At 36.7% G+C, this 25,886-nt stretch overlaps 1 protein-coding gene across 3 annotated transcripts in view; it reads right to left on the minus strand.

Moving 5' to 3' along the window:
- Positions 1 to 818: 818 nt before the first annotated feature.
- Positions 819 to 25,886, minus strand: part of CACNB4 (calcium voltage-gated channel auxiliary subunit beta 4) — a 354,950-nt gene continuing 329,882 nt past the window's right edge. For all 3 annotated transcript variants that reach the window (XM_069080849.1, XM_069080850.1, XM_069080851.1), the window contains exons 13-14: positions 19,020 to 19,205; positions 819 to 2,277 (exon numbers count right to left, since the gene is read on the minus strand). In XM_069080849.1, the coding sequence (XP_068936950.1) occupies positions 2,017 to 2,277; positions 19,020 to 19,205 (447 nt within the window). In that variant the 3' untranslated portion in view covers positions 819 to 2,016. The remainder of the gene's footprint in view (positions 2,278 to 19,019; positions 19,206 to 25,886) is intronic.

Here is a 25,886-nt window from a genome sequence, read left to right on the forward strand (position 1 = left end):
AGCTCTTTTGAGTGTCTTTACTGATGGTCCCAATCATCTGTATATTTCTCTAGAGATGGCAAAACAACCCTAAAAGTCAGTGCTGCATCTGTTAGTTTTAATTTACTGAACACCATTTTTGAGTTGTATCAACTGACTGAAATGAGTTAAATGATTAATAGTTATGCTTATTATAAGCTAACCATGATCATTATGAGATGTGCACAGTGAACAAGAGGAGAAGGGAAGGTGGGGAAGGACACAGAAAAGGAAGCTGTAGAGGATGTCAAAATTTTTGTAACTGATCCAGAAAATATAAGATATCATCATGGTCAGGAAAATTATTTAATTGATATGGGTCTTGATAGCTTAAATATTAAGATGCTTGGGGAAGAAAATAAGATAATATAAAATCAATAATTATCATTTTTCAAAAATAGGTTTCATGACATGAACCAGTATAAAAGGATTTTTACGCCTGGTCCTGTCAGGCTTTTAGAAAATGCATGCATTTTGGACTTTTAGAAATAATTCTTTGTTTTATAGACATTGGTGTGTTGTATAAAATGGTCAGTTCCAATAATTTCTTGGATCATACTGGATCTAAGGCTTCTTTGATAATGTAAGACACAAGGTCCCCAATTACATAAATGTATCCACTGGAAAAATTGTGAAGTCTCAGTAGGTGAAAAGGAGTGCTCTTTAGAAATAAGGCAGCATCATTTCCAAATTCTTCATAATATAATTCTGTGCATTAAAAATGTCAGCACTATCATTTTAGTGAGCAGGTATTTCTGATTCTGTTTATTTTTTATTGCAAACTCTTTAATCTGATCATTCATTTCAAAAAATTTATTTACTAGCATCATTTTGTATAAACACTGCTTTCAATATCAAAATTGAAAGTGACTACTTTAAAAAATCCTTCTGAATGTGGTTATGAAGAAATATCTATATAGGGCTGGGACAATCAGACATTCAAAGACAGACTGGATGATGCAGTGGAAAGTACTCAATTGTGCTGGCAGGTAAAGTCTGAATTTATGTTTGTGATTACTGGAATGGATCAATTTCCACCTAGAAGAAAGTGCAAATGAGAGGATGTCACATTTTTTCCTAGCTCACATTATATTCCTGGGCATGTGTATTTGTGCTCAGATTGATCAAAGGGAGGACAACACTCCATCTTATATTTCATAATACCAGTAATACTTTGTTTTGTTCATGCCATTCTCTTTCCCACTGCTGAAAAATACCAATTTTCATTGCCAATTTCAACAGAAATAATAGTAGTGACTAAACATAAAAGAAGAATACTTTGACGGCAACAGCGGTGCCAGGAAAACAAAACAAAAAAAATTAAATCCTATGAATACTATAATTGCTGTATTAATTTGAGAATTTTGGCACTACCAACATTTTACATTTGGTTAAATCTGAAAAAGCCATTCTGGAAATATTAACACATAACAAAATCTTTATGTATTTTCAACCTTAAGTGTAAATTTAGCTTCCAGCAAATAAATACTGTAGCTATTTTTTTTGGCTTGTATTGAACATTGTGATTTTCTTATTGATTAGCATTTTTTTAAATTTTCAATTGATTGCAACATGCTCAAGTAGGCTTTCTAGTCGATTCACCCAAATTCCAACAGGAATTGGTTTATAAATTGGTTCCAACTGGAACTGGTCATTTGGAATTTCCAGCACAGGAAATTATTTTATATGTGCCTTGATAAGTACCCTAATTTACAAACTGATGTGTCTAATACCTAATGAAGAAAAAGTAGTTATAATGTAAATGTCACACTAAAAAAAAACCACAACTATATGATTGGGTATCTAATTTCCCTCTAACATCAGGGCTTGATGTACTTTTTTTTTTTTTTCCTTTACCTACCATCAAATGACAGCAGCTTATAAGCACAGCAAACGCTGTACTTAACCTGCCAAGTTAAGATGATTAGTTTGTCCTAGTTATGTTATGGCAAATTGTCAACTGATGAATACTACCCCCCCCCCCCCAGGTTCTTAAACTCAAAGCCTATGTCGGGAATCATGGCTATATCCCCCAGGTGATCCTCGGTTCCTATGGGGTTTATAAGTGTCCTGATATGAGTCAGAGTACTCTTCTTCCACAAGAGGGTAATGATCTCGGCTGTGTTGGGAACTGGAAGACAAGCGGTTCCTACTCTTCCGGGCCCTTTCATTGTGATAATTTTCATCAGAGGCCATCAGACTTCGTCTTTCAATTGGAGAGTTCTCAGTAGAGTGGTTGCTGTGCCTCATGCGCTGGCTCTAAAAATATCAGATAATTAATTGATTAAAGAAAGTCAACTTAATTTCACCTTTATGAACCTTCAAAATGTCAACATGTGGTACAGTAACTATTTATGTGGACTATCTGTATAAGATACTAAAAACCTTGTTTCCTGAAACATATACCAGAAATAAAATATTTTGACCTATGGAGCAGTTTCATATTTCCTTCAAATGGAAAAACACTTCATCAGAACAGTTTTTTTAAAACATATTTTTGTAATTTATATCAGAGCTAATAACTAATAAATAGCATTATTACCAACAGCTTTCTTTTAAATTTCTTTTTAATAGTTTCTTAGAATAGAATAATCAGTTGATAAAATAATAGTTCTAGCCTCTTCTCAGCCCATGTACTGAGCACATGTGATAAGCTGAAAACCCTACATGGGCCTTGCTTCTTTCCTCAATGTAACCTCTTTGTCAGTCAAGTTTCCTACTGATATCAGCTAGTCTATTATTCACCATTATACCTTTGAAAGACCTTTTAAAATTTGTTGGAATATCTTTGTATAGTCAATATTTGGATAATTTGTTGCATACAGATATTAAATTTAGTTTGGAAAATGCTACAAGTTTCCCTAAATTCAAGATTTGGAGGGTGATGTATAGCAGACTATGAAAAGGATAGCAAATATCAGGGTGTATCTGTAAAGGGGCTAAGACCAAAAAATGCTTGTTAAGTACAGAATTAAGGTAAAAGAGTTACAGTTTGAGCTCCCATAGTCTGCTCTCATATACTTTGCTGAATAAAGCAAAGAGATTAAAACTTTCACTTATTCATAATATGCTATCAGCTGCTGTCAGAACTTTGAGTTGTCATGGGAGCTACTGTTTTTCTGACTTTTAGAATCTGTACTGTCCCTTCTGGTCCAATGCTCCTTTTAGTCTAGACTTTCTAATTCTCATTCCTCAGATCAGAAGCTTCATGAGTGTAAATAGTGCCTGATATTTTGTTAGTCAATAGGATGTAAGACCTTAAAAGTAATTTAGATCAAAACACACAAATATCTAGTCCCATGAATTTGGGGCACAAATCACAAGGATATCACAGTACTAATAGTTCAGGTATTCATAGCAAAGAATTGTATTACTATTAGGCATGTTAACCATGTGATATACATGTAGAATTGAAAGTTGTATTGAAGAAATAAAGTATCCCAAAATACTTTGAGTTCTCCTTGTAAAAAATAAAAATTATCACACTACAGAGAAGTAACTTGAAATCCACATGACTATTTATTATATTATTCCTGCCTTGAACATATGCCTGAGTTCCTCAACTGTAAATATCAGTGATTTTTCCTTCTTTCTCTACTTTATTGACCCTGTGTCAAGTCATATTTGAAAAATAGACTAGCCTCCCATCAATCCCTGGTCAAGTCAAAGCATGACTCTATTCTTTACCTGCTTTCCAGAATTTATTCCAGCCCTAGTGAATTTTCTGTGTTCCCTGATATTCCTGATTCTCTCTTTTCTTGGTATTTTGTACTTATGTTTCCTTCTTCCAATATTCTATTGACTGACTCCCAACAAAATAACATTGCTTGGACTTGGTAAACAAATGTTTCTTTTTTGCTCTGTCCTTACTGTGCTCCTTACCTGTACCTTGGAGAGATCTTGATTAGGAATTGGACTAGATGAATTTTAAAGTGTCTTTTAGTACTGACATTCTATGGCTTTTAAAAATTTGTCTTGCTTTTAATAAATATGTATTTCACTTCAATCAAGTTGAATCTAATTATCTTATATTCTTTTACCTTATTTTAATGAAAATGCAATTAATCTCTGCAAAAGCCCTACTATATTTCTGTAAGGTACTGTTACTTTAAGGACCTTTTCATATGGAGAAATTCAGTCCTGAGAAGGGTAGAAAAAAATACTTATGCATAAAGAATTATATCAACTGGTATATGATTTAAGACACTGCCTCTGTCACAGATGAACATTTTGATGCCTCAGGGGAGCTGGAGAAGGAAATGGCAAACCACTCTAGTATCTTTGCCAAGAAAACCCTAAATGGGGTCAGGAAGAGTTGGACACAATTGGAAACAACTCAACAACAATAAAGAGGAGTAGGAAAAGAAGTCTGGTTTAATTAAACATTGCTCCTATATGAAGAAACAATTTTCAGATGGAATTTGACCAATTTTGGACAGAAAATGAACTCTAGCATACATATAATGACAACCTTGTAAAAGGTAGGAGGTGATGCCCAATCTACATGTGAATAGGTTGGTCAAGAGGTTTAAAGGTTTTATTTATTAAAAACTTGGAAATATAAGTATGAAGAAAGAATTTCAAATGCAAAATAAAACAGGGGACCATTTTATGAATTTGTAGCTGCAAGGAATAAAACTATTTGGAGACTAAAGTATGATTAAATAAGTTCTGTTGATTTCTTTTTTTTTTTCCAGAGGGGGGGAAGGCAGGGCAATTGGGATTAAGGGGCTTGCCCAAGGTCACACGGCTAGTGTCTGAGGCTGGATTTGAACTCAGGTCCTCCTGACTCCAGGGCCAGTGTTCTATTCACTGTGCCACCTAGCCACCCCATTCTGCTGATTTCTTAAAGGAAACTGTTAAGTGTTTACTTTTAAAGTGAAAGGTAAGTTATCGAGTGCCCAGAAGTTACTGTCTAAAGATATATGAATTCAGAGTTAATGGCTGCAATAGGGCTGAAAAAAGGTGAACTTGGAAACAAGACTGACGAATGAAGGAAGAATTAGAAAAGCATCTATAATAGAGCAATATTTAAAGATACTAACAGCTACTTGCTGACAGAAGGCTTTTAGCTTTCTAATTTGTAATTGATTAGCAACAGGTTCACCCTCATTAGACAAGAGCTTCTGTTCCAGATCTTGCTCTTCAGCACTCCATAGAGCTTACAGAGTTGAAGACTCAGAAGTAAGTACCTGTTGCCCTTTGCTGCTGCCCCTCCTCACCTATTTTAAGAAGGAAAAGCGGACAAGGAAATGGCAGATTTTGCAGTTGCTTGGCTAATGCTGAGATTTAACTGGACTCTGCAGAACCCTGGTGAGTAAAAAGCTAAGTAGGTTTGTTTATCTTGCTTAGAGCAGGATTCTTGAACTTTTTTCACTTGTGACCTCTTCAGCACTTATGACAACTAAACAGCTTAAGAAGCACTGGAGAGTCAACTTGAACCATTTGTTGTGATCTCTGTTATAACTAGACAATTCAGTGTTCAAGTGAATGAACAGCTGTATTCTGGTCTGTATCATACTATCAGATGTGCATTTCTCTGGCTTAAAGGAAGCTCCCCTTCCCCTAAATTAAGAGGTAGCACTTTCTGAATGCATTTTAATAGTAATGATAAGTTGAAAGAACTTGCCAATGTTACATCAAGTATAAAAGAAGAGGATTTGCTCAGATGGAGAGCAATAAGAAGGAGCAGATCAGAAGTTTGGGGTTATTACAGATATCCCTGAATGACCAAACATCAAAGATTTCAGCAAAGAGTATTATCTCAAACACATGGGTTTTCATGATTCAGGATAATGTGACCGAGTTTTATGTATGGATTTTGATTATTTTATGCATTTTCTTAAATGAGTATTTGTGATGTTTATGATCTAAAAGCGTTATTGTAAGTGGCTGGTTTGTACAAATAGAAAAGCAGGGAGAGCTACAGGCTGAGATAGTGAGTGAGGTGAATTTCTTCTCAACAAGGTTATTACACTTCAGACTTTGAGAGAATCTGAGTATAGACACATGGTGGTAATATTTATCTGGAAAGCTAGACCGGTCAGTGTGAAGGCAGGATAGAGTAAGGAAGCCAAGACACAGAATTACATGTCTACACACCTATCTGTGATATGTGAGATCCCTATACAGTCCCTACACTCCCCAAATGACCTGGGTATTACACTTCATTATGACATAAAGATAACCCGGGGCTTTCAAAAACTATGCCTGTGGAGTAAAACTTCTGATAGATTCTACCATGTGGTTAGGATTTTAGCACAGTCTCAGAAACAGACAATGCTCTCCAGGGACTATCTTAGTGACGTACAGAAAGGCTCATCACTATTAAATTAGTCACTAGTTGATAAATTACTTGGCCACAGTAACTCATGAAACAAAGAAAAATAAATAACGATCCTCACTACTGTGTTAGTCCCCTTCTATTTCTGAAGTGATGATGGAGTAGAGGAAAATAGGGGTGAAGGGTGTGAAAGAATCATGGGATTTTTTTTACTTTCTATAAGTATTAACTAGTATTCTAATGTGGTATTCTTGTCAAAAGATCAACTAGTTGACATAATACTTGAAGAACTAAATCACATCAATCTTGACATTTATAGTATAAATGAAAACACAAAACAAAATTGCAAATAAATGGAAAGACAGCTTATAGCATCTCCTTGTAAAAAAATTTTTTTTAAAAAGGGAGTAAGCACAGTTGGTTTGTTTGATCATATATCCAAAGGCAATAAGAAATATCATTTTATGGAACATTTGGTCATGTTATATTGTAGGTATTTGTGGTGAGCCTCTGGAAAAGCACCAGTATGAAAGTAACTGAAGCTTATGTATTAGCATATGTTGCAAAGGATGAGAAATTTACAGAAATTCTACAAAAGAAATAAGAAAATTCAATTGAAAACACACACACACATATATGTACACACACATACTTTAGATCCCCATAGGGAAGTATAACAAAAATGTTTTTGAAAATGTGATTCAGGATTAAGAAATGAAAGAGGCCAAAATATTATGAACAGAAACCTCTCATCTATACATCATAAATACTATCTTCAAGAAAAGAATCATAAAGCACTGCATATGGTAAGCTCCAAATAAAATCATAAAGTGATGTCTCAACAGATAGGGAACAAGAGGTTACCTATTATAAGAGTTATTTCTAAGTTAGCTCTGTATGTACAGACTATTGAATTGTTAAAGCAAAGAGAATATTAAATTAGAAGAATGAATAATACTTAGAATATGCATGCTTATAATTAAAACAATTTCAATTTGGCCTATTTCAACACGCTAATGACATTGAAAAAATGGAGAATGGATAAAAGAACAGATGAGCACAGATGATCTCTATTTCTTAAGAAAGCTTAATTATTATAAATTCATTGACATAATGTAGAGGCCCCAAAAACCTAGAAACCACCTTAATCACGAGAAACTTGATCTTCTTGTCAAGTCAAAAGATATGACAACCAAGTTCATATAAACAAATGTGTAACATCTTGCAGAGGAGATGGATAGAAGATTTTTAGTAGTATTGCTTCATAAAACTGAGAAATAGTAGAGGTAAAAAAGAAGTTTAGAAGAAACCCAGTAGGACCAGATCATCTTAAAAGCATTTATAGAAGAAACTGGAAGGACAACAGACAAAAGAAAGAAAAGAAATGCCAAAGCTTTTACAATTAACTTTCTCTCCATCAAGGAGAATGGAATGATCTTATTTGTCCCTTAATATCATAGACCCCCCCAGTATTCTATTTGAAGAAGTAGAAATTGACCTGAAGAAAAGAAATAAACAACAAAAAAACTCAGCCAAATTAGATGAAATATATACACAGAAAAAGTTCATACTATAAGCTATGCAATTCTGAGGGCTTTAAAAGATCAGTCCTCAAGGGATATGTGAGAGGATACTAAACATACAAAAAAAATCATTAAGAAAAGGTGACCAAGAAAATACCAATAAATATTGACCCATAAGCCTTACTTTTCCATAACTGCAAAATCTTATGAGAATGTGCTATGCATTCATCAAGAAAATCCTTGATAAAGATATGAGAGGTAGAAACAGGACTTCTGCACGGCTCCCACTTCCACCTCCTCCAATTCATGTAAAAAGTGACCCTAAACAAACTTTGGATCTACAGATCCCACAAAATGACACAGAGAAGCTAATCTCCTGCTGAAGATAGCCTGGCAGCCTGGTAGGCTGGCAGGAAGGGGCCAGCGCAGCACTCTGAGAGCAGAGCGCAGCCCTGCATGAGCCTGTGGTTTTAGACTCTGGGTGGCCACAACCAGCTGCCAGCTGGAATGACTTCAGATCACCAGCAGCTGTGGTGGTTTCCAGAATTATCAACCCATAGATGCTAAGGACAAAGTGAGAGGTCAGTGCAGTGTGGACTTTGGGAAGCGGGAGTCAGAGGGTGCAGTCTGGCTTTTAGCCCCGGCAGGAGAAGCAGCTGAGGTGTGGTGGCCATGCAGACACCACCATGTGGTGCAGATTGTAGGGGGACCAAGCAACCAGTCTGAGGGGTAATTGCTCTTGCTTTAACCTGCTTGGATCTGGATCCCTGTCCTGGGTGGAGGTCCTAGGGTGTGTGACCAGTTTGCCAGAGTGTGTGGAGGTTTCAGAGAGGGCACCCAACTAATAGCTCAGGCAGCTGAGAAAACCCCAGCGATTGGGACAAAGCTCCCCTCTCTGGAAGCACAGTTCTACTGTGGCAAAAAGCTCAAAAGTCAAGTAATTGAGTGGCAACATGAGCAAGCAAAAGAAGCAAAGCAAGCACAGCAATCCGACTTTACATTCCTATTTTGGGGACAAAAAGGATTAAAGCATGGAACAGGAGGAAGACAGCAAAGTCAGAACTCCTGTGCCAAAAGCTTCCAAGAAAAATATGAGCTGGTTAGGCCATAGAAGAGCTTAAAAAGGATTTTGAAAACCAAATAAGAGAAGTGGAGGAAAAATTGGGAAGAGAAATGAAAATGATGCAAGAAAATCATGAAAACAGAGTCAACAACCTGACTGAAGAAAATAACACCTTAAAAAATAGACTAACTCAAATGGCAAAAGAGGCTCAGAAAGCCAGTGAGGAGAAGAATGCCTTAAAAAGCCAAATTTGATAGATGGGAAAAGAATCTCAAAAGCTCACTGAAGAGAATCATTCCTTCAGAATTAGATTGGAGAATATAGAAGCTAGTGACTTTATGAGAAATCAAGATACAATTAAACAGAATCCAAATGAAAAAATAGAAGGCAATGTGAAATATCTCACTGGAAAAACCACTGACCTGGAAAATAGATCCAGGAGAGATCATTTAAAAATTACTGGACTACCTGAAAGCTATGATCAAAAAAAGAACCTAGAAATCATCCTTCAAGAAATTCTCAGGGGCGGCCAGTTAGCACAGCGAGTAAGAGTAGTGGCTCCAGTGTAGGGATGACCTGGGGATAGAATCCCAGGCTCAGACACTTAGCACCCACCCAGACACACCTGGCCGTGTAACGTAGAGCAAGTTACTTAACCCCAATTGCTTAGGGGCGGCCAGGTGGCTCAGCAAGTAAGAGCACCAGCTCCAGTGTTGGGATGACCTGGGGATCAAATCTGGGCTCAGATACTTAGCACCACACCCAGAAATAACTGGCCGTGTAACCTTGAGCAAGTTACTTAACCCTGATTGCTTAAAAAAAATTCTCAAGGAAAATTTCCCTTATGTTTTAAAACCAGAGGGCAAAATGGAGGTTGAAAGAATCCACTGATCATCTCCTGAAAAAAATCCCCAAAAGAAAACTCCTAGGAATATTATAGCCAGGAGTTCCCAGATCAAGGAGAAAATATTACAAGCAGCCAGGAAGAAACAATTTGAATATTGGAGAAACACAATCAGGATAACCCAGGATCTGGTAGCTTCTATACTGAGGGATTGAATGGATTGGGATATGATATTCCAGAGGTCAAAGAAGCTGGGATTAAAACCAAGAATCACCTACCCAGCAAAACTGAATATCATGTTTCAGGGGAAAATATGGTCATTCAATGGAATAGAGAACTTTCAAGCATTTATGATGAAAAAACTGGAGTTGAATAGAAAATTTGACATTCAGACACAAGAAGCAAGAGAAGCATGAGAAGGTAAACAGGGAAAAGAAATCATAAGGAACTTATGAAAGTTGAACTGTTTACATTCCTACATGGAAAAATGATAATTGTAACTTATGAAACTTTTCTCAGTATGAGGATAGTTGAAGGGAATAGAAATACATATATATATATATATATGTCTACATAGGAGGATATATGGGAGTATGAATACATATGTGAGTGTGTGTATATATATGTACAGGTATACATAGATAGAGGGCACAGGACCAATTGAATAAGAAGTGATGATACTTAAAAGGTGAAATTGAGAGGTGAGAGAGGAATATAATGAGAGGAGATGGGGAGAGACAGAATGGGGTAAATTATCTCATAGAGAAGAGGTAAGGGAAAACTGTTACAATGGAAGGGAAGAACAGGAAGGCAAAATGGAGTAAGTTAACCTTATTCTCATTGAATTCGGGAGGGAATGACATACACAGAAAATAGGGTATCTCATCCTACAGGAGAGTAGGGGGAAGGGGTAAGAGAGGGGATGATGTAGGAGAGGGCAGGCTGGCGGGGAGGGAAGTTGGAAGCACACACTTTTGAAAAGGAACAAGATCAAAGTAGATAATAGAACAAGTAGGGGTGGGATAGGATGGAGGGAAATATAGTCAATCTTTCACAATATATCCACTATGGAAATGTTTTTCATAGCTATACATGTACAACCTATATTGAATTGCTTATCTTCTCAGTAAGGGTGGGTGATAATGGAGGAAGGGAAAGAATCTGGAATTCAAAGTTTTAAAATCAAATGTTTAAAAAATATTATTATTATTATTATTATTTACCCACAACTGGGAAATAAGATATATAGGCACTGGGGTGTGGAGATTCATTTTGCCCTACTGGAAAGTCGGAGGGGAAATGGGGGGAGGATATAGGAGACAGCAGAGTGGGAGAAGGGGTATATAATAGGATTGCTGTTTTGGGGTGGTGGGTAGGGGAAAAATGGGGAGAAAATTTGTAACTCAAAATCTTGTGAAAATGAATGATGTAAACTAAAAATAAACATAAAATTTAATTTAAAAAATTAAAAAAGATAAAGATATGAGAAGGGAATAGTGAGGCTTTAGCAAACATAGTCTATAGCTGACTACATCTTTTCAGGCATATGACTGATAAAAAGGTTCAGAGAATATGAAATCCAATTGTGTTTATTGCTTGTTATCTATTAAAAATATTCAATTCAATAGCAAAATGCTATCTTTAAGAAGTACAGTTAAAATGCTCCAAAATTCAATGAAATGTGAAACAACAGTGATAACTTGTTCAATGACCCACTGATTATTAATTCCAAGTGAGGAATAAAAGCAGCAGCCATGTGCTTTCTAAAGATGTTCTGTATATTATGGGAGATGTCCAGCAAAGAACAAATTGAAGAATTCTTTATATAGGGTGAGCTACTCCAGACACTGTCTTGACTATATCAAATTCTGAACATTGCAGGGTCACCTAAATGAGATCCATAAACACTCAAAAGAGACTAGATGAAGTATGTCTACTATTTGGACTCTGATGTACAGTTGGATGATTTGTCATCCTGTAAATCTTGGACATATACAAAAGATGGACAATGAAATAGTCTTAGAATTGAACAAAAGGAAAAAGGAAAGCTGGTTTGCATTTGGGAAATTGTGTTATGATATTTAATGATCCCACGCTTCTTCCTGACACAAAGGACCATCTTTTTTGCCCACATATTCTTCCTGAGGTGCTATAAGTTTGTGACAGAAGGAAATCCTCACATCAATGAAATCACACATAGCCATTGAAATATCAAAATATTTTTTAAAAATTATAACTTATGTTGTCCACTAAATCTTATTTTCATTGGGTTTGATACTGTATATCAAATACTATAACCTTTATTATACTATAACTTTTATATATCTAGGACTTCCTTTAAAAGCATTTCAAAGAACTTCAAAGTCATGGCTGAACCAACTAATTAAAACTATGGATGAAAACAAATCTTGTTTCCTTAACTTAATAAATTTCTAACAACCTGTGTTTTCATATAAAGCTAAATATAATAGAAATACCACAAAACATTTGACTGATTAAACATATTACTCAATATTCTCTCATGACCTGCAATGGTCCCTAAAATATTTGTGAGATGTTATCTCAAGTTCCATGGAGAATAAATCTTAATCAAGCTACTGGAGATCAGTAAAGAAGGCTTGAGAGTGAGAAAATCCCAGGCTAAACAAAGTTCAACACAGAAAAGCTAGGACAAAGACAAAAGCTGTCCTAGGTCACTAATGATACAAAATAAGAGATGCTTGTTTGGGGTGAAGTATACAGTCAAGACCTAGTATGCAGAGAACCTCATTTCCATTTTCCTATTGCCAACATACTTAAAGGCATATTGGATTGTAGTGAGCCACAGGCCACAGCTTTACAGCCAACTAAAAGCTTAGAAAGCAAATTGTCTATTATTAATAAAGTCCTGAACTTCACTATGAGATCTCCCTTAGGTGCAACATTTAAACTTTCTTCTGTGTTCCGTGCTCTTTGTATATCCTCTAATATAACATACTGATTCTCACTGCTACTGTCTTCCCTCTCAAATCAGTATTGTATTAGTTCCTGGCTTTAGAATTCCCCTTCTTTGTATTTTCTTTTATTAGACCCAGGCCTTGTATTCAGCCTTTCCTCCCAAACCTCTTATGTCCTCTTCAGGACCAAATGCCCAATATGACAGGGCCCATCAGAAAGTTATACTTTAATCACAATTTTCCTATCTTAGGACAGCAGAAACTTTGCCATTGGATCATCCCACCTACTGATGCCAGAGTAAGGAACAATGAACTTATATTTCAAATTTGTAGGGCTTCTTAAGAGCTTCAAGTTCAAAATCTCCATCTGCATCGGCCCACGCTCTCCATCATGGCCATCTGAGCTTCTTCTATGTGTATGTGCAGTGTCCACCTGGATCTTATCAATAGCTTAAGCTTCTTATGTTAGTGGTGAGCCACATCCTAATGAGCTAGATCCTAGGATTCTTTTTTCCTACAAGATTTTTAGCTTCACAAGAGAAAATTGTTTCACAAACACAGACAGACATAGACAGACATATTCTACCCTTAGCCCTAATCAGTAGTCTAGCAAATGTGTGCCATCAGTCATAAGCAAAAACAGTGAAACAAATGGCTTAGTGAGGACTCATTACTAGGTTGGGAAAATAAACATTAAATGAATGTTCTGATGATACATCAGTTGTGTCATCCTCATAATAACTGAACTTCTACATACATGTTACAGAAACATATCTCTTAAAAAGTCTATTAAAAATCCTTCAATGTGCTTCTCATAACTGATCCAAACAAGACAATGGAAATGCTCTATCCAGACCAGCTCTACAGTAAGTGAAATCAAGATATGTTTCAGTGGACATACTATATCGACCTTATAGTATATTTCTCTGTTCATTTTCATCCTCTAAAACTACTCATTCATATGGTACTTTTTCTACTCATAAAGATGCAATTTCATAGCATAGTAATGTAGCTATAATAGCATTTCAGAAAGTGCCATTTATCTCAGAGTTAACTCCACATGATCTACAATTATGACTATTATTATAACCCATTAAAACAAAACTAGTCATGATGCAGGAAGGTTCAATTGACTACATGTTTCTCACAGTAAGTTGGGGGTCTCAAATACATTCCAGCAGCTGCTGGATAAGTGGTAAATAATAATTAATTCAGCAAAGGCAACATTCATTTGGTAGCATAATCACTCTGATTCTCCATGTCTGGGTCTGAACATACTACAATGCACACAAAAGAACAGCAGAGGAGAGAAAATTGTCCATTTATATGCATCTCCACATTTCCTGCTGGAGAAGTTCTGTGGTTGCTGACTAAGGCAGAATCCTATGCAAGACATTATGTGTGTAGAGGCTATACTTGCACACTTGGAAATATGCTTAGGAACATATGTGATAAACTCAGCCATGTCTAGATTCTGCACTTTCAAAGAGCATCATGGGAGCCCCTGCTCCCTATTTTGTAGCTGCCATTTGAGGGTTGCCAAAATGCCAGTCTATTTTCAAATGTATAACTGAAACATCCACCATTAGATTTACTTCCTAGGGACTGGTAACAGTAATAGGAATTTTAACTTCACTCAAGTATTATGTTCTATAATTATTACTTATAGCTATACATCAGAAGAATAGTGATACTTAAAATATGAATATTCATTTTAGGTACAAATTTGGGATCATTAAAGGAGCTCTGCAATTTCCACAGGCGATCTAGCTTGATTTCTTCCCATTTAATTCTGGATAAAATGCACAGTCTATCTGTGATATCTTCCTTCCCAAGGCATATACATAGATGATAAGTGTTAGGAGTTGCTCACCTAACTGTATGTCATACTTTAGAAAATAGGAATTCTTACTCCATTTGGTTCTTTCTGAGTGGATAGTTATGCCAAGCTTTTTTTCAAATGCTTATGCATCTATTCGTGCAAGAACTATAGCATTCCAAAATTTAATGCAGCCAGCATAATAGTATCCACAAGTAGGTACATCTGGAAAATCTCATGACCTAGGTGAAATCTATTCCTTTTTTAACTTGGACTCTTTGCTGGATCTCTCCATTGGAAATAGTAAATAACTTTGGTAATCATCTCTACCTGTTTTATGGCTTGCCTGATAATAACAAAGAAGGTATACACAAAGAAGTTGAACCCCGTTGCTATATCCTTTAAGAAATTTCACATAATTTTGATGTATATTTAAACATTTAAATTTACTATTATGTCAAAGGCAATGGAGTGTCAGCAGATCTTATCAAATAATAAATAATGAAATATGTGGAAGAATCAGAATAAAGAATCTTACAAAAGAAATGGATGATTAAAAAAAAGGCAAGTTTATCATGTAATGAGAGCAAGGGACAGCCACTGGGTGGTCTGTATACTCCACTGAATCTTTATGATAACAGGAGAAAGTGAGGAAGCCCCCTAGAGTGTTGGGTGGAACCCCTGTAGTGAACTTATGGGGACTGAACAGGCATGAATGGCCAGAGTCATGCAAATATTGACTATTAAGTATTAATATAGTATGTTATTGTATGTTGCTCAACATGTGAGGTGCTTTCCCCTAAAGCATTCGGGTACAGGACACCTGGGAGAGGACACTGAAAGGAGAACAGAATGTGCTAAAAGAAAAATAGTTACCTACTTCCTAATATGTCTAGATAGAAGTAGTCCTCCAAAAGTTGAGTATACCTGATGCCTCTAATTCTTTAATAGAGACTCTTTCCTTATCCCTTTTGACAAGACTTTTAACCCTACCATTCTACTGAAAACATTTCTTCAAAGGTCACCAATGATCCCTCGATTGCCAAGTTAAACAAAACACTAAGAATGATTCCAAAGTTATGGAGCTAGTTGACAAGGGAAGGTTTAACTGAGAAGTTAAAGTTGAAGGTAGGGAAAGAAGATGATGAATTCAGTTTTGAACATATTAAGTTTGAGGTAAATACAGGACATTCAGGTGGAACTGTCCAGCAGATATTTTAAGTAGTCAGCTAGGAGTTCCTGAGACGGTTTAGCTATTTAAATATAGACTTGGACAAAGTCCTAGGCTTCTTTGTTTCATCATGGTCTACAAGTGACCATGGTCATGCCAGCAAAGAATAAACTGGCAGGTCCTACTAGTTTGGAAAAGCTTCAGAATAGTTCTAGCAACAGCCTATGTCTACTTTCCAGGGATAAACCTAGCTAAGTGTGGAGTGTCTTGATGATGATGATGATGATGACGACAATAAAATAGTTATCATTTATCATAGCACCTACTATATACCAGACACTATGCTAGGTACTTTCCAAATAATATCTCACTTAATGCTCACAATAACCCTGTAAGACTCGTGTTATGATGATTATCCTCATTTTACAAATGAGAAAACTGAGGCAGACAGAGGCGAATTGATTTGCCCAAAGTCACGGAGCTATTAAGGACCCATGTCTTGATTTTACATTTCTGACTCCTGGAGTCTAGTACTGGAAAGATGACTACTTAGTGATGAATTCTTTCATTACTCTAACCCTCAAAACAAAGAAAAATACACAGCAACTCAGTTTTATAGGCCTCCTTCATCTTCTCTAGTAACAGTAACTGAGTGATGGAAAAAGAAGTGGAAGTTACTAAGAATCACACAGATTTAGACTAAATATTAACAGAGTTGTTGGAAATGTAAATATGAGATCCTTAGAACCATAAACTTAGAGCTAGAGGGGAACCCAACCCACTCATTTTACAGCTTAATAAACTGTGGCCTAGAGAGGTTTAATGATTTGCCTAGGGTCAGAAAATGAATGAGGCAGGATTTTAACTTGAGTCTTCCTGACTGCAAGTCCAGTGGTTTATCTACGATATTGAACTGCCTTTTGACCAAGGAGTAGACATTCTATTGAAGGAACTGAGTTGTACCAGTCTTGATGTTCTCAATATAAATGAAACAGAAGACAAAAATAAGTTGCAGCCAAATGCAAAGATGGCTCCCAGTTCTTGAGAGAAAAAAGACAAAAAAAATGTAGCTGGCATAGTTGGCTTCATTGTGCATCCAAAGGCAACAAGAAACATTATTCCAGGGATATTTGGTCATATTTTATTGTAGTACTCATGAAAAAAAGTTTGCAAAAAGCCCCTAGCGTTATTAATGATAATAATAGCTGGTATTTATATAGTACTTTAAAGTTTGCAAAAGGCTTTGCAGACATTGTCTAATGCTCTTGTGCTACATGAGGAAATAGGATGTTAAGAAAGAAAGAAAAAGATGGGGGGTGGCTAGGTGGTGCAGTGAATAGAGCACTGTCCCTGGAGTCAGGATGACCTGAGTTCAAATTCAGCCTCAGACATTTAACACGTACTAGCTGTGTGACCTTGGGCAAGTCACTTAACCCCAATTGCCCAGCCTTCCTCCCTCCAAAAAGAAAAAGAAAGAAAGCAAGCAAAAAAGAAAATGATGAGGAAAGTAGGTAAACTAAACAAAGAATATACAGAGGTCTGTGTTGGATACAACCTGATTTTGAGAGTGCAGAGAAGTTGCTTCTCAAGACACACGAAAGAGGAGAATGACAAACACCTGGAATATCTCAGAAATGATCATCATCTCTCAATAAGTCATCAAGAAAGTATCAATCATTACCAGCTATTGCCTACTTTCTTTTCTCTAAAAAAATCTTTATTAGACTAAGCTGCACATATATTAAGGGTATCCTTGATGAAAACAATACATTAAAAGTATTAAAGGCAGTTGGGTTCACCTCCACTTTTCAGAATCCTTGTTTTTCTTCAAAGTTGAGCTTATCTGCCACCTCCTTCATAAAGCCTTCCCCAATCCTGACCTGTTCTTGGTGTTCTCCCTTTCATTTTCCTTATAATGTATTTGTGTATGTTTTGTACCCTTCTAGAAGCTCCTTGAGGTCAGGCGTTGTTTTAATTTTGTCTTTGTCTTTCCATCACCTGATAGAGTATCTTTCATAGAGAAAGAACATATTTAATGAATGTTTGTTGGCATGAATTTAATTTGGAGAGATGGTCCATAGACCTGCTTCTGTTAGAATGTGTATCTTGGAAAGGCAACAAAGATAGACAACAAACCTGGCCCATTTTGAAAAATGTATATTGCTTCTAATAACTACAAACTTATTCTGGATAGATAACAAGGGGCGATCGTTTTTGTTTTGTTTTGTTTTGTTTTGCTTTTTGGAGGGCAATTGGGGTTAAGTGACTTGCCCAAAGTCACATGGCTAGTTTTTGTGTTAAGTGTCTGAGGCCGAATTTGAACTCAGGTCCTTCTGACTCCAAGACCGGTGCTCTATCCACTGTGCCACCTAGCCGCCCCAAGGGATGATCTTTTTAACATCAGTATTCTTCCCATAGTGCTATGTGATGACAAGTCATGAAATACCACAGTCTCTGAACTGTGAGTAACCCAAAGGGCAGTGACAAAATATATGGTGAGAGTAAGTAAACTACAGCATATTACTAAAGAATTACACAAGACAGACAGTGTAAAGAATACCTTCAAAGAGGAATATGACCAGAAAAGGAAGAAAATTCATCTACAGAAGGAATAAGGGATACCTAATTGACAATTTGTGTGTTCCACTGGTATCTATGTATTGGCAAGAGGTTTAGATGAAGTCCACAGGATGTTAGTGTGGATTCTTTATAGAGGATTTATGGAAGGATATGTTTGAGAGATACATAGAATGAAAAGGCGTGAATATATTGTGATCTAAACCATTACAGGGAAAGTTACAATGATGAGATCACAGATCATCAAGGTATTAAAACACAGAGATTTTTGACATTCACCTACATAGAGATGATCTAAACTTTGTATTGCCTCCAAGGCATAGTGCTAGCATATAATGCACATAGTAGTCTGCTAATAAATGATGTATTTTATGTTTACCATGAAGTATTTCAAACCTCAGGTTCACATCATTGATCTATTTGGTGCAGAGAAAGTGCTTGAAAAAGTGACTGAGTTAGGGGCGGCCAGGTAGCACAGCGAGTAAGAGCACCGGCCCCAGTGTCAGAACGACCTGGGGGATCGAATCCGGGCTCAGACACTTAGCACCCACCCAGAAACACCTGGCCATGTAACCTTGAGCAAGTTACTTAACCCCGATTGCTTAGGGGCGGCCAGGTGGCTCAGCAAGTAAGAGCACTGGCCCCAGTGTCAGGATGACCTGGAGATCGAATCCTGGGCTCAGACACTTAGCACCCACCCAGAAACACCTGGCCATGTAACCTTGAGCAAGTTACTTAACCCCGATTGCTTAAAAAAAAAAAAAAGTGACTGAGTAAACAGGTACCTGTAATCCAGAGATTGCAGTGGGGTATGGTGAAAGTGCTGTGGAGCCCAAATTTCTTCCAAGTAGAGGTGTCATAGGGGTGCTACTTGTTGTGTGTGTAGCACGCCAGTATGCCTCAAGGTATTCCGCCAGATGTTCACATGCATCCTCAAGTTGATTTTCATCCAGAATAACATCAAACATTTCCTGTTCACAACAAGAAAAATTCATGTTATTTCCCTTTTAGTTTGTAAGCAGTAAAACCCTTAAGTTCCACTGAATACTGATAACATGTTGATACTTATTTTAGCTACCATCTTTCTACACAAATTTCTCTATTAGAACTAGTGATGCACTGTCAGTTCTATGCAAAGTTAAGTGGGTGTCTGTAGAATTATTCAGTGAGTACAGGAAAAAGCAAATCCAGATATTTAGAAGAAAGTGTATTTTTCTGTCTAAAGTATCTGGATAACCTTTTATTTTGCTTGTTATGCTGTCTTAGGTTTAAAAAATTACAACAACATTGCAAAGTTTTAAGGTGTCAGTGGTAGTGAGGACAATGAACATTTAACTAAAAGTTATAATACTCCATGAAAGAACTTCTTACTTATATGAATGAAGGTTGCATTACTTTTCAGACATGCAACTTTAATTCAAGGACATTTAATGTTCCTAAGATTTTTAATTCTATATATGAAACTATACCTAGCTTCCAGATACTCTGCATTCTTAACTATTTCAATATAGTATCATAGAGATTAAACAAAGAGCACATGTTTCTTAATAGCACAATGGTTCTAAAAATAAGGATCATAATTTAAAGTTTATAAGGTACCTAACAAACTACCTCATTTTGTCCTCACCACAACCCTGCAGATAGGTGGTACCAGAGTCATTACCCCACTTTAAAATGAGCAAACTCAAATTTAGAGATAAAGTGACTTTGTTACTATCACTTAGCTAATAAGCAGCAGGGTCATATTCCAATCCAGATCTCCTCACTCTAAGACCAGTGTCTTTTCATTACTGCATACTGTTTCCCAGATGTCAAATTGGGTTTAGCATTGATTAGAATGCAACAATTATCCTTATTACAGGTGATGGTGAAAGTGGTATCTTCTGTATCATGAAAAATAATACTACCTATCATTTATATAGCCCTTGAAATTTTGCAAAGTGTTTTCTACTTGTTATTTCATCTGATTATTCTAGCAACCCTGTAAGGAAGGAAGCATTATTATCTTCGTTTTAGAGTTGAAAATGCTGAGGCTTAGAGAAATTAAGTGGCCCAGGGTCATAGAGCTGTGTCTGAAGCAGTATTTGAACTCAGGTCTTCCTGACTCCAAGTCCAACAGTGTATCCACTGTACCACCCAGATGAATTTCATATTCTTTAGAAGACACTTAAGGTTAGTCTACAGTCAAAGCTAATGTAGGCAGAATAGAGGTAATTTGTATGTTTTCACAACATATTTGTCCCATGTAATCCAATAGAGCAGAAATTAATCTTTCAAATAGAGGAGAAAAATATGGGAGGAGTAAGCCTATTTACACAATTAGTTAGAAGTCTATATATCACAAGGGCTGGAGGGTTTTGTTTTTTTTTGGCAAAACTTAAATGTATCTTACTAAAACAAAATCTTTTTAGTTGACACAGCAGATGCATTTGAAGAGTGTGGTCAATTTTATTATTGAAATGACCATAGCCATATTGTCTACTACTGGCAAAAATGCCAGAGAATTGAGTAGTTGCCCTGGTGAATAATTAACTGCCTTCTCAGAATTCTCCTATCTGTCCCAGAAATTGGTAAACATCTTTCTTCCCATCATGATGCCCTCCAATTGTGCCCTTGATCTTAAGCCATCTTACTTCTGCCAAGATCTTGCTCCATCAATTCTTCCTTCTATTCTTCATCTAACCTTTCTTCCTCTCTATTGGCTCCTTTCCCTTGATTTATAAATATGCTCAGGTCTCCTCAGTCCTAAAACAAAACAAAAAAACCCAAACAAAAACCGCATACCTTTTTCAGGTCCTTTTATCCCCTTGAGAATTCTTCCCATCCAGTGCCAGATTTCTTGAATCTCACTGGATCACTGTCCCCAATTCCTTAATACCCACTCATTCCTCATTGCCATACCTGGTATGTAGTAGGTATTTAATAAATGCTTGTTTCCTTCCTTCTTTCTTACCGCATACTATGGAAAATGTTCTCTCAAGTCATCAAAAACTTCATAATTGCCATTTCTAATAATTTTTTATAAGTCCTCATTCTATTTTTTTTTTTTTTGGAGGGCAACTGAGGTTAAGTGACTTGCCCAAAGTCACATGGCTAATAAGTGTGTCAAGTGTCTGAGGCCGGATTTGAACTCAGGTCCTCGTGACTCCAGGGCTGATGCTCTATTCACTGCGCCACCTAGCCACCCCAAAAGTCCTCATTGTTAAGGGAAAAAAATCATGTTATTTACCTTTGTATCCACTGAGTGCTTAGAACGGCACATTGTACACAGTAGGTATTCAATGTGTTTGATGAACTGAATTTGATCTGCTTCACTTGCATTGGTACTACTGTATGACTCTAAACAAATGTGTGATTTATAAAACATATATATATATATATAAATTTATACAACCAAGTGAGTATTATAATTTGAAGGAGATACTGTGGATGGATGGCCACCAGTCCACCATTGGATTGGTGTATTCCATATATGATGCCAGCGTAATAAGTGCACAGCCTTGCAAGGTGATTAATTTTAAGGGAACAATACTTGTCCTAGTTTGAGTGTTCAGATATTCAGTCATTTCTGGGTTAGAATAAAACAATGAGGTAAGGATGAACATAGAGATTGGACCTGTGATTTCACTAGAATATGGAACTCTTGAGTGAGGAAATTCCGTTTACCAATGCAGGCTGAAACTACTCTACAACTTCTGCTTTTAGAGAATTACTTATATAGCAGAAAGTTAAGTGACTTGCCCAGGGCTACAAGATAGTATGTATCATAGGAAGGACCTGAGCCTAGGTTAGCCAGGCTCTGAGGCTAACCCCCTCTGTCATACTGTCTCTCTATTCATTTAACCTCTGGTTATTTTCTCCAGTTCTGGATACTCTTGCCTAGCCCACAAAGGACCAACAGAAAGAATAAGTGCAGTCCCTGTTTCTTACACTTGCTTCCAGATCATTCTTTTGCCACTATAACTCATCAGCCTCTCCATCTTTTAGGTTCACTCCATCTACCTTTATCAGTCAGTGCAAGTCCTTGTCATGTTTATCTCCTGGTCATCCTCCTTCCCTCCCACAGAGTTCAATACCTCACTCATAGTCTTCCTTTCCTCTATTATACATTGCCTTCATATTTGGGGATTTCAGGAAGTATGTCAGTGCTTCCTTGAACCTTCTTATCTCCTAGATCATCAACCTCCTAAACTCCTATGACCTCCATCTTCACTCAATTTCATCTATACACAGGGATGGTCATACATTTCATCTCACTATTGCCTATGCTGTTCCACTTCCATGATTCAAAAATGAAATTTCCTATCTTTGGCCACAACTTCCTATCCTTTTATTTCTCCCTTTGTTTCACTTTTCATAAAACTATTCTTTATCCTAAAGATGACCTCGAGTTTCTCCACCCTCCCTGTTCTCTTTGCCAATCACTCTTGCTCCAGCCTTACTTTCCTTTCTTCATAGTCTTGAACTATATGGTTTACCAGTCCAAACATATAGTAGCAGATATACTTGAATCCCTTTCTCCATCATTCTATCATCAGTCATACTTTGCCAAACATCTATCCATTACCCACTCCATTCACCTTCTCCATGCGTACTCACATACTATTAGATGTTACTAGATCAAATCATGCAACTATGTCAGCTATATTCACTACCAATTTATTTTATTTAGTCTCAACTGAGATCTGATGAAAATTCTTTTACTTCTCTCTGATTAACTCTCTACTATGCTCTCCATGGTCCTCAATAAATGTTTATTGAACTAGATTGATTTTATATTTGCATCAATTCTTGGAATGTTCCCACACACACACACGCAAACACACACCATTAAAGATAGGCTCAATGGTTAGTAGTTGCTATGAAGCTAGTTATTAGAATTTCACATGTGCAGAACAAAATTTAAAATCCTTTTGAAGCTTTTGGGGAAATAAACAATAAAACATAGTGGCACTAAAAAGTCACTAAAAAAACCCCAAAATTTATAACAATGATATAAACAATGACTATATTCATAAGAGCTTAAAAAAATCTTTGCCCATGAGACAGGCGTATATATATATATATATATATATATATACACATATACACACATATGTATATTTTTGTATATATGCATGTATACATATATAATACATAGTTATATGTATAATTTCATTTTATAAATGGAGAAACTAAAGTTCAGAAGTAAGTGACTCACTCTAAGTCCCCTAGTTGGTAAATGTTAGATTATAGGATCATATAGCTGAAAGGGACCTCAGAGGCCATCTCTAGGACATGGCAGCTGGTTTTCTGACTCTCAGTTTACTGCTTTTAATTAAAATCAAATGACAAACAACCCACTGAGTTATCCAAGGCAGTTTTTCCATCCTTTGAAAAATATAATGGTACAAACCTAACCAGTATAGCTACCCAAAGTCAGCTCATTTCTGCTGCAGCATGTGAGAGCCCACAGTAGGATTTGGGTGAAGAAAGCAATCTCATCAATAAAAAAAAAAAAAGACGTATGAATAATTCTGACAGTTCCAGGCAACTGAAGAACCAACAGGCCAGAACAAAATAATATTGTTCCCTTTGTGACAGCTAATCATAGAGAATATTGGTAACTGAAATGCTCTCAAGGCACTTCCTCAATGAACAATATTGTCATTCTATTATAGGTTATATTCTGTAGTCAGCCTCTCTGTCATTTCTATTAATGGAATGGGAGCTACAAGAGCAGGTTACCAAAGGTGACTAAGCCCCAAATGAATAAATGGAATACAGAGCAATCAAATCAAAATACCAGCAATTCTGCCTTTATCTAAGTGGACTACTCTTCAGACTTCTGTATACAGTGATTTTACATAATGCAAATGCCCACCAACCTAGGTTAGGGAGGGAGACAGATAAAGGGATATGTGGTGGCTAGAGAAGGAGGAGGAATGTGGGGGGCAGCAAGCCAGGGACAGGTACACCACAGATAGGTACCCCCACAAGGGGGCTGGATGTGCAGGGATGCAGAGGAGGTGGGTGGAGAGGAGCAAAGGATGTCCCCCTCAGTGCAGAGTTCTCAAGCTGAGTCCCCATTCAGCAGTGGTCTCTCAGCTTCTATTCTTTTGCTTTCACTTGGAGTTTTTTTTGAGGGTGATGTTTTTTGTTTTTGGTTTGGGTTTCTTTTGGGTGGAGGAGGAAGGGAGGCCACAGAATGATGAGCTGAGGGGCAGGAGCAGAGTGAGCACAGTCCTATACAGTAAAATTAACATAAGTGTTAGTTTTTTTTATTCGGATTTCTTTCAGAATTCTTTATGTAAAGTTGAATTTGTATAATTCAAAGTTATATAAAATGAAAACTGTAAATAAAAACTAAGAGAAAGGCAAGCTTCTTTGCTTGATAAGTTCTGTTATGAAAAAATCTTAAAATCAAGCAACATAAATAAAGAAAAATTAAGACATGCCAAAATCATTCACTGGACCCCAAGAAGATTTTAGGAAATTATTTTGTTTTTAAAAATTAGGATACCATACAAAATAAATAAAGACATTTTAAAATTGATCTATGGATCTTTTTTTTTAGGTGATAATCTGCTTAATTCTTAACCGCTCGGTGAGTTTACATAGGTCAGGGGATAATATCACTTCCCAGAAATGGAAAAGTGGAACAGTTTTGTTCACTTTTAGGTTGACAGGAAGGAAATTAGTTTCCCTCCCCCCCACCGACACCTTGAGGAGTCACATGCCCTAAGGCTGTAAAAACACAGTTTCTTCTAAGTGGCTCTTCCATCTGAATCAAGTCAAGGAGACTTTATTAAGGGCCTACTACAGTGCCAGACACTGTATTGTGTGCCAGAGATAACAAGAAATGAAAAAGAAATGTTCTTTCTGCTCTTAAGGAGATTATAGTCTAATAGAAGAGACAAATTGAAAAGAACTATGTATAAACAAGATGTATAAAGGATAAATTGGAGATAATTTTTAGAGGGAATGAATTAGCATTAAGGAGGATCAAAAAGGGCTTCTTGCAAATGGTAGAAATTAAGCTAGGATTTGAAGGGAGCCAGGGAGGCTAAGAGGGAAACATGAAGATGGACAGAATTCCAGATATAAGGGACAGCAAGTGACAAGGTCCAGAGTTGGGAAATGGAATATCATGTTCCAGTAACAACAAGGAAGCCAGTGTCACTGGATTGCAGAGTATGTGGCGGGGGGGGGGGGGGGAGCAATGTAGAAGAGGACCAGAAGGTAGGAGAGGGTCAACTTATGGCTCTAAAAGCCAAACAACAGATTTTATACTTGACTCCACAGATAACAAAGAATCAGTGGAGTTTACTGAATGGGGTAGGGGGAGTGACAACAACAGATTTATACTTTTGAAAGATCACATTGATAGGTAAGTGAGGATGGCCCAGAATGGAGAGAAACTTGAGGTAGAAGACCAACTATACATCTACTATAATAGTCCAGGAGTGAGGTGATGGTGGTCTGCACATTGATACTAGTAAAGTCAGAGGAAAAAAAGGGGGGTTATACAAGAGATGAGGGGAAGGTAGAATGGAGAGGACTTAGCAACAGAGTGGATATTGGGGTAAGAGAGAGTAAGAAGTAAAAGTATCATTTAGGTTGTGAGGTAGGTTGTAACTAGGAAGATAGTACCCTCAAGAGTAATAGAAAAG

The sequence above is a fragment of the Petaurus breviceps genome, unplaced genomic scaffold (genome assembly GCF_028583685.1).
Source record: "Petaurus breviceps papuanus isolate PSGF00001 unplaced genomic scaffold, PetGlider_PUasm1.0 91133, whole genome shotgun sequence".
Classification (NCBI taxonomy): domain Eukaryota; kingdom Metazoa; phylum Chordata; class Mammalia; order Diprotodontia; family Petauridae; genus Petaurus; species Petaurus breviceps.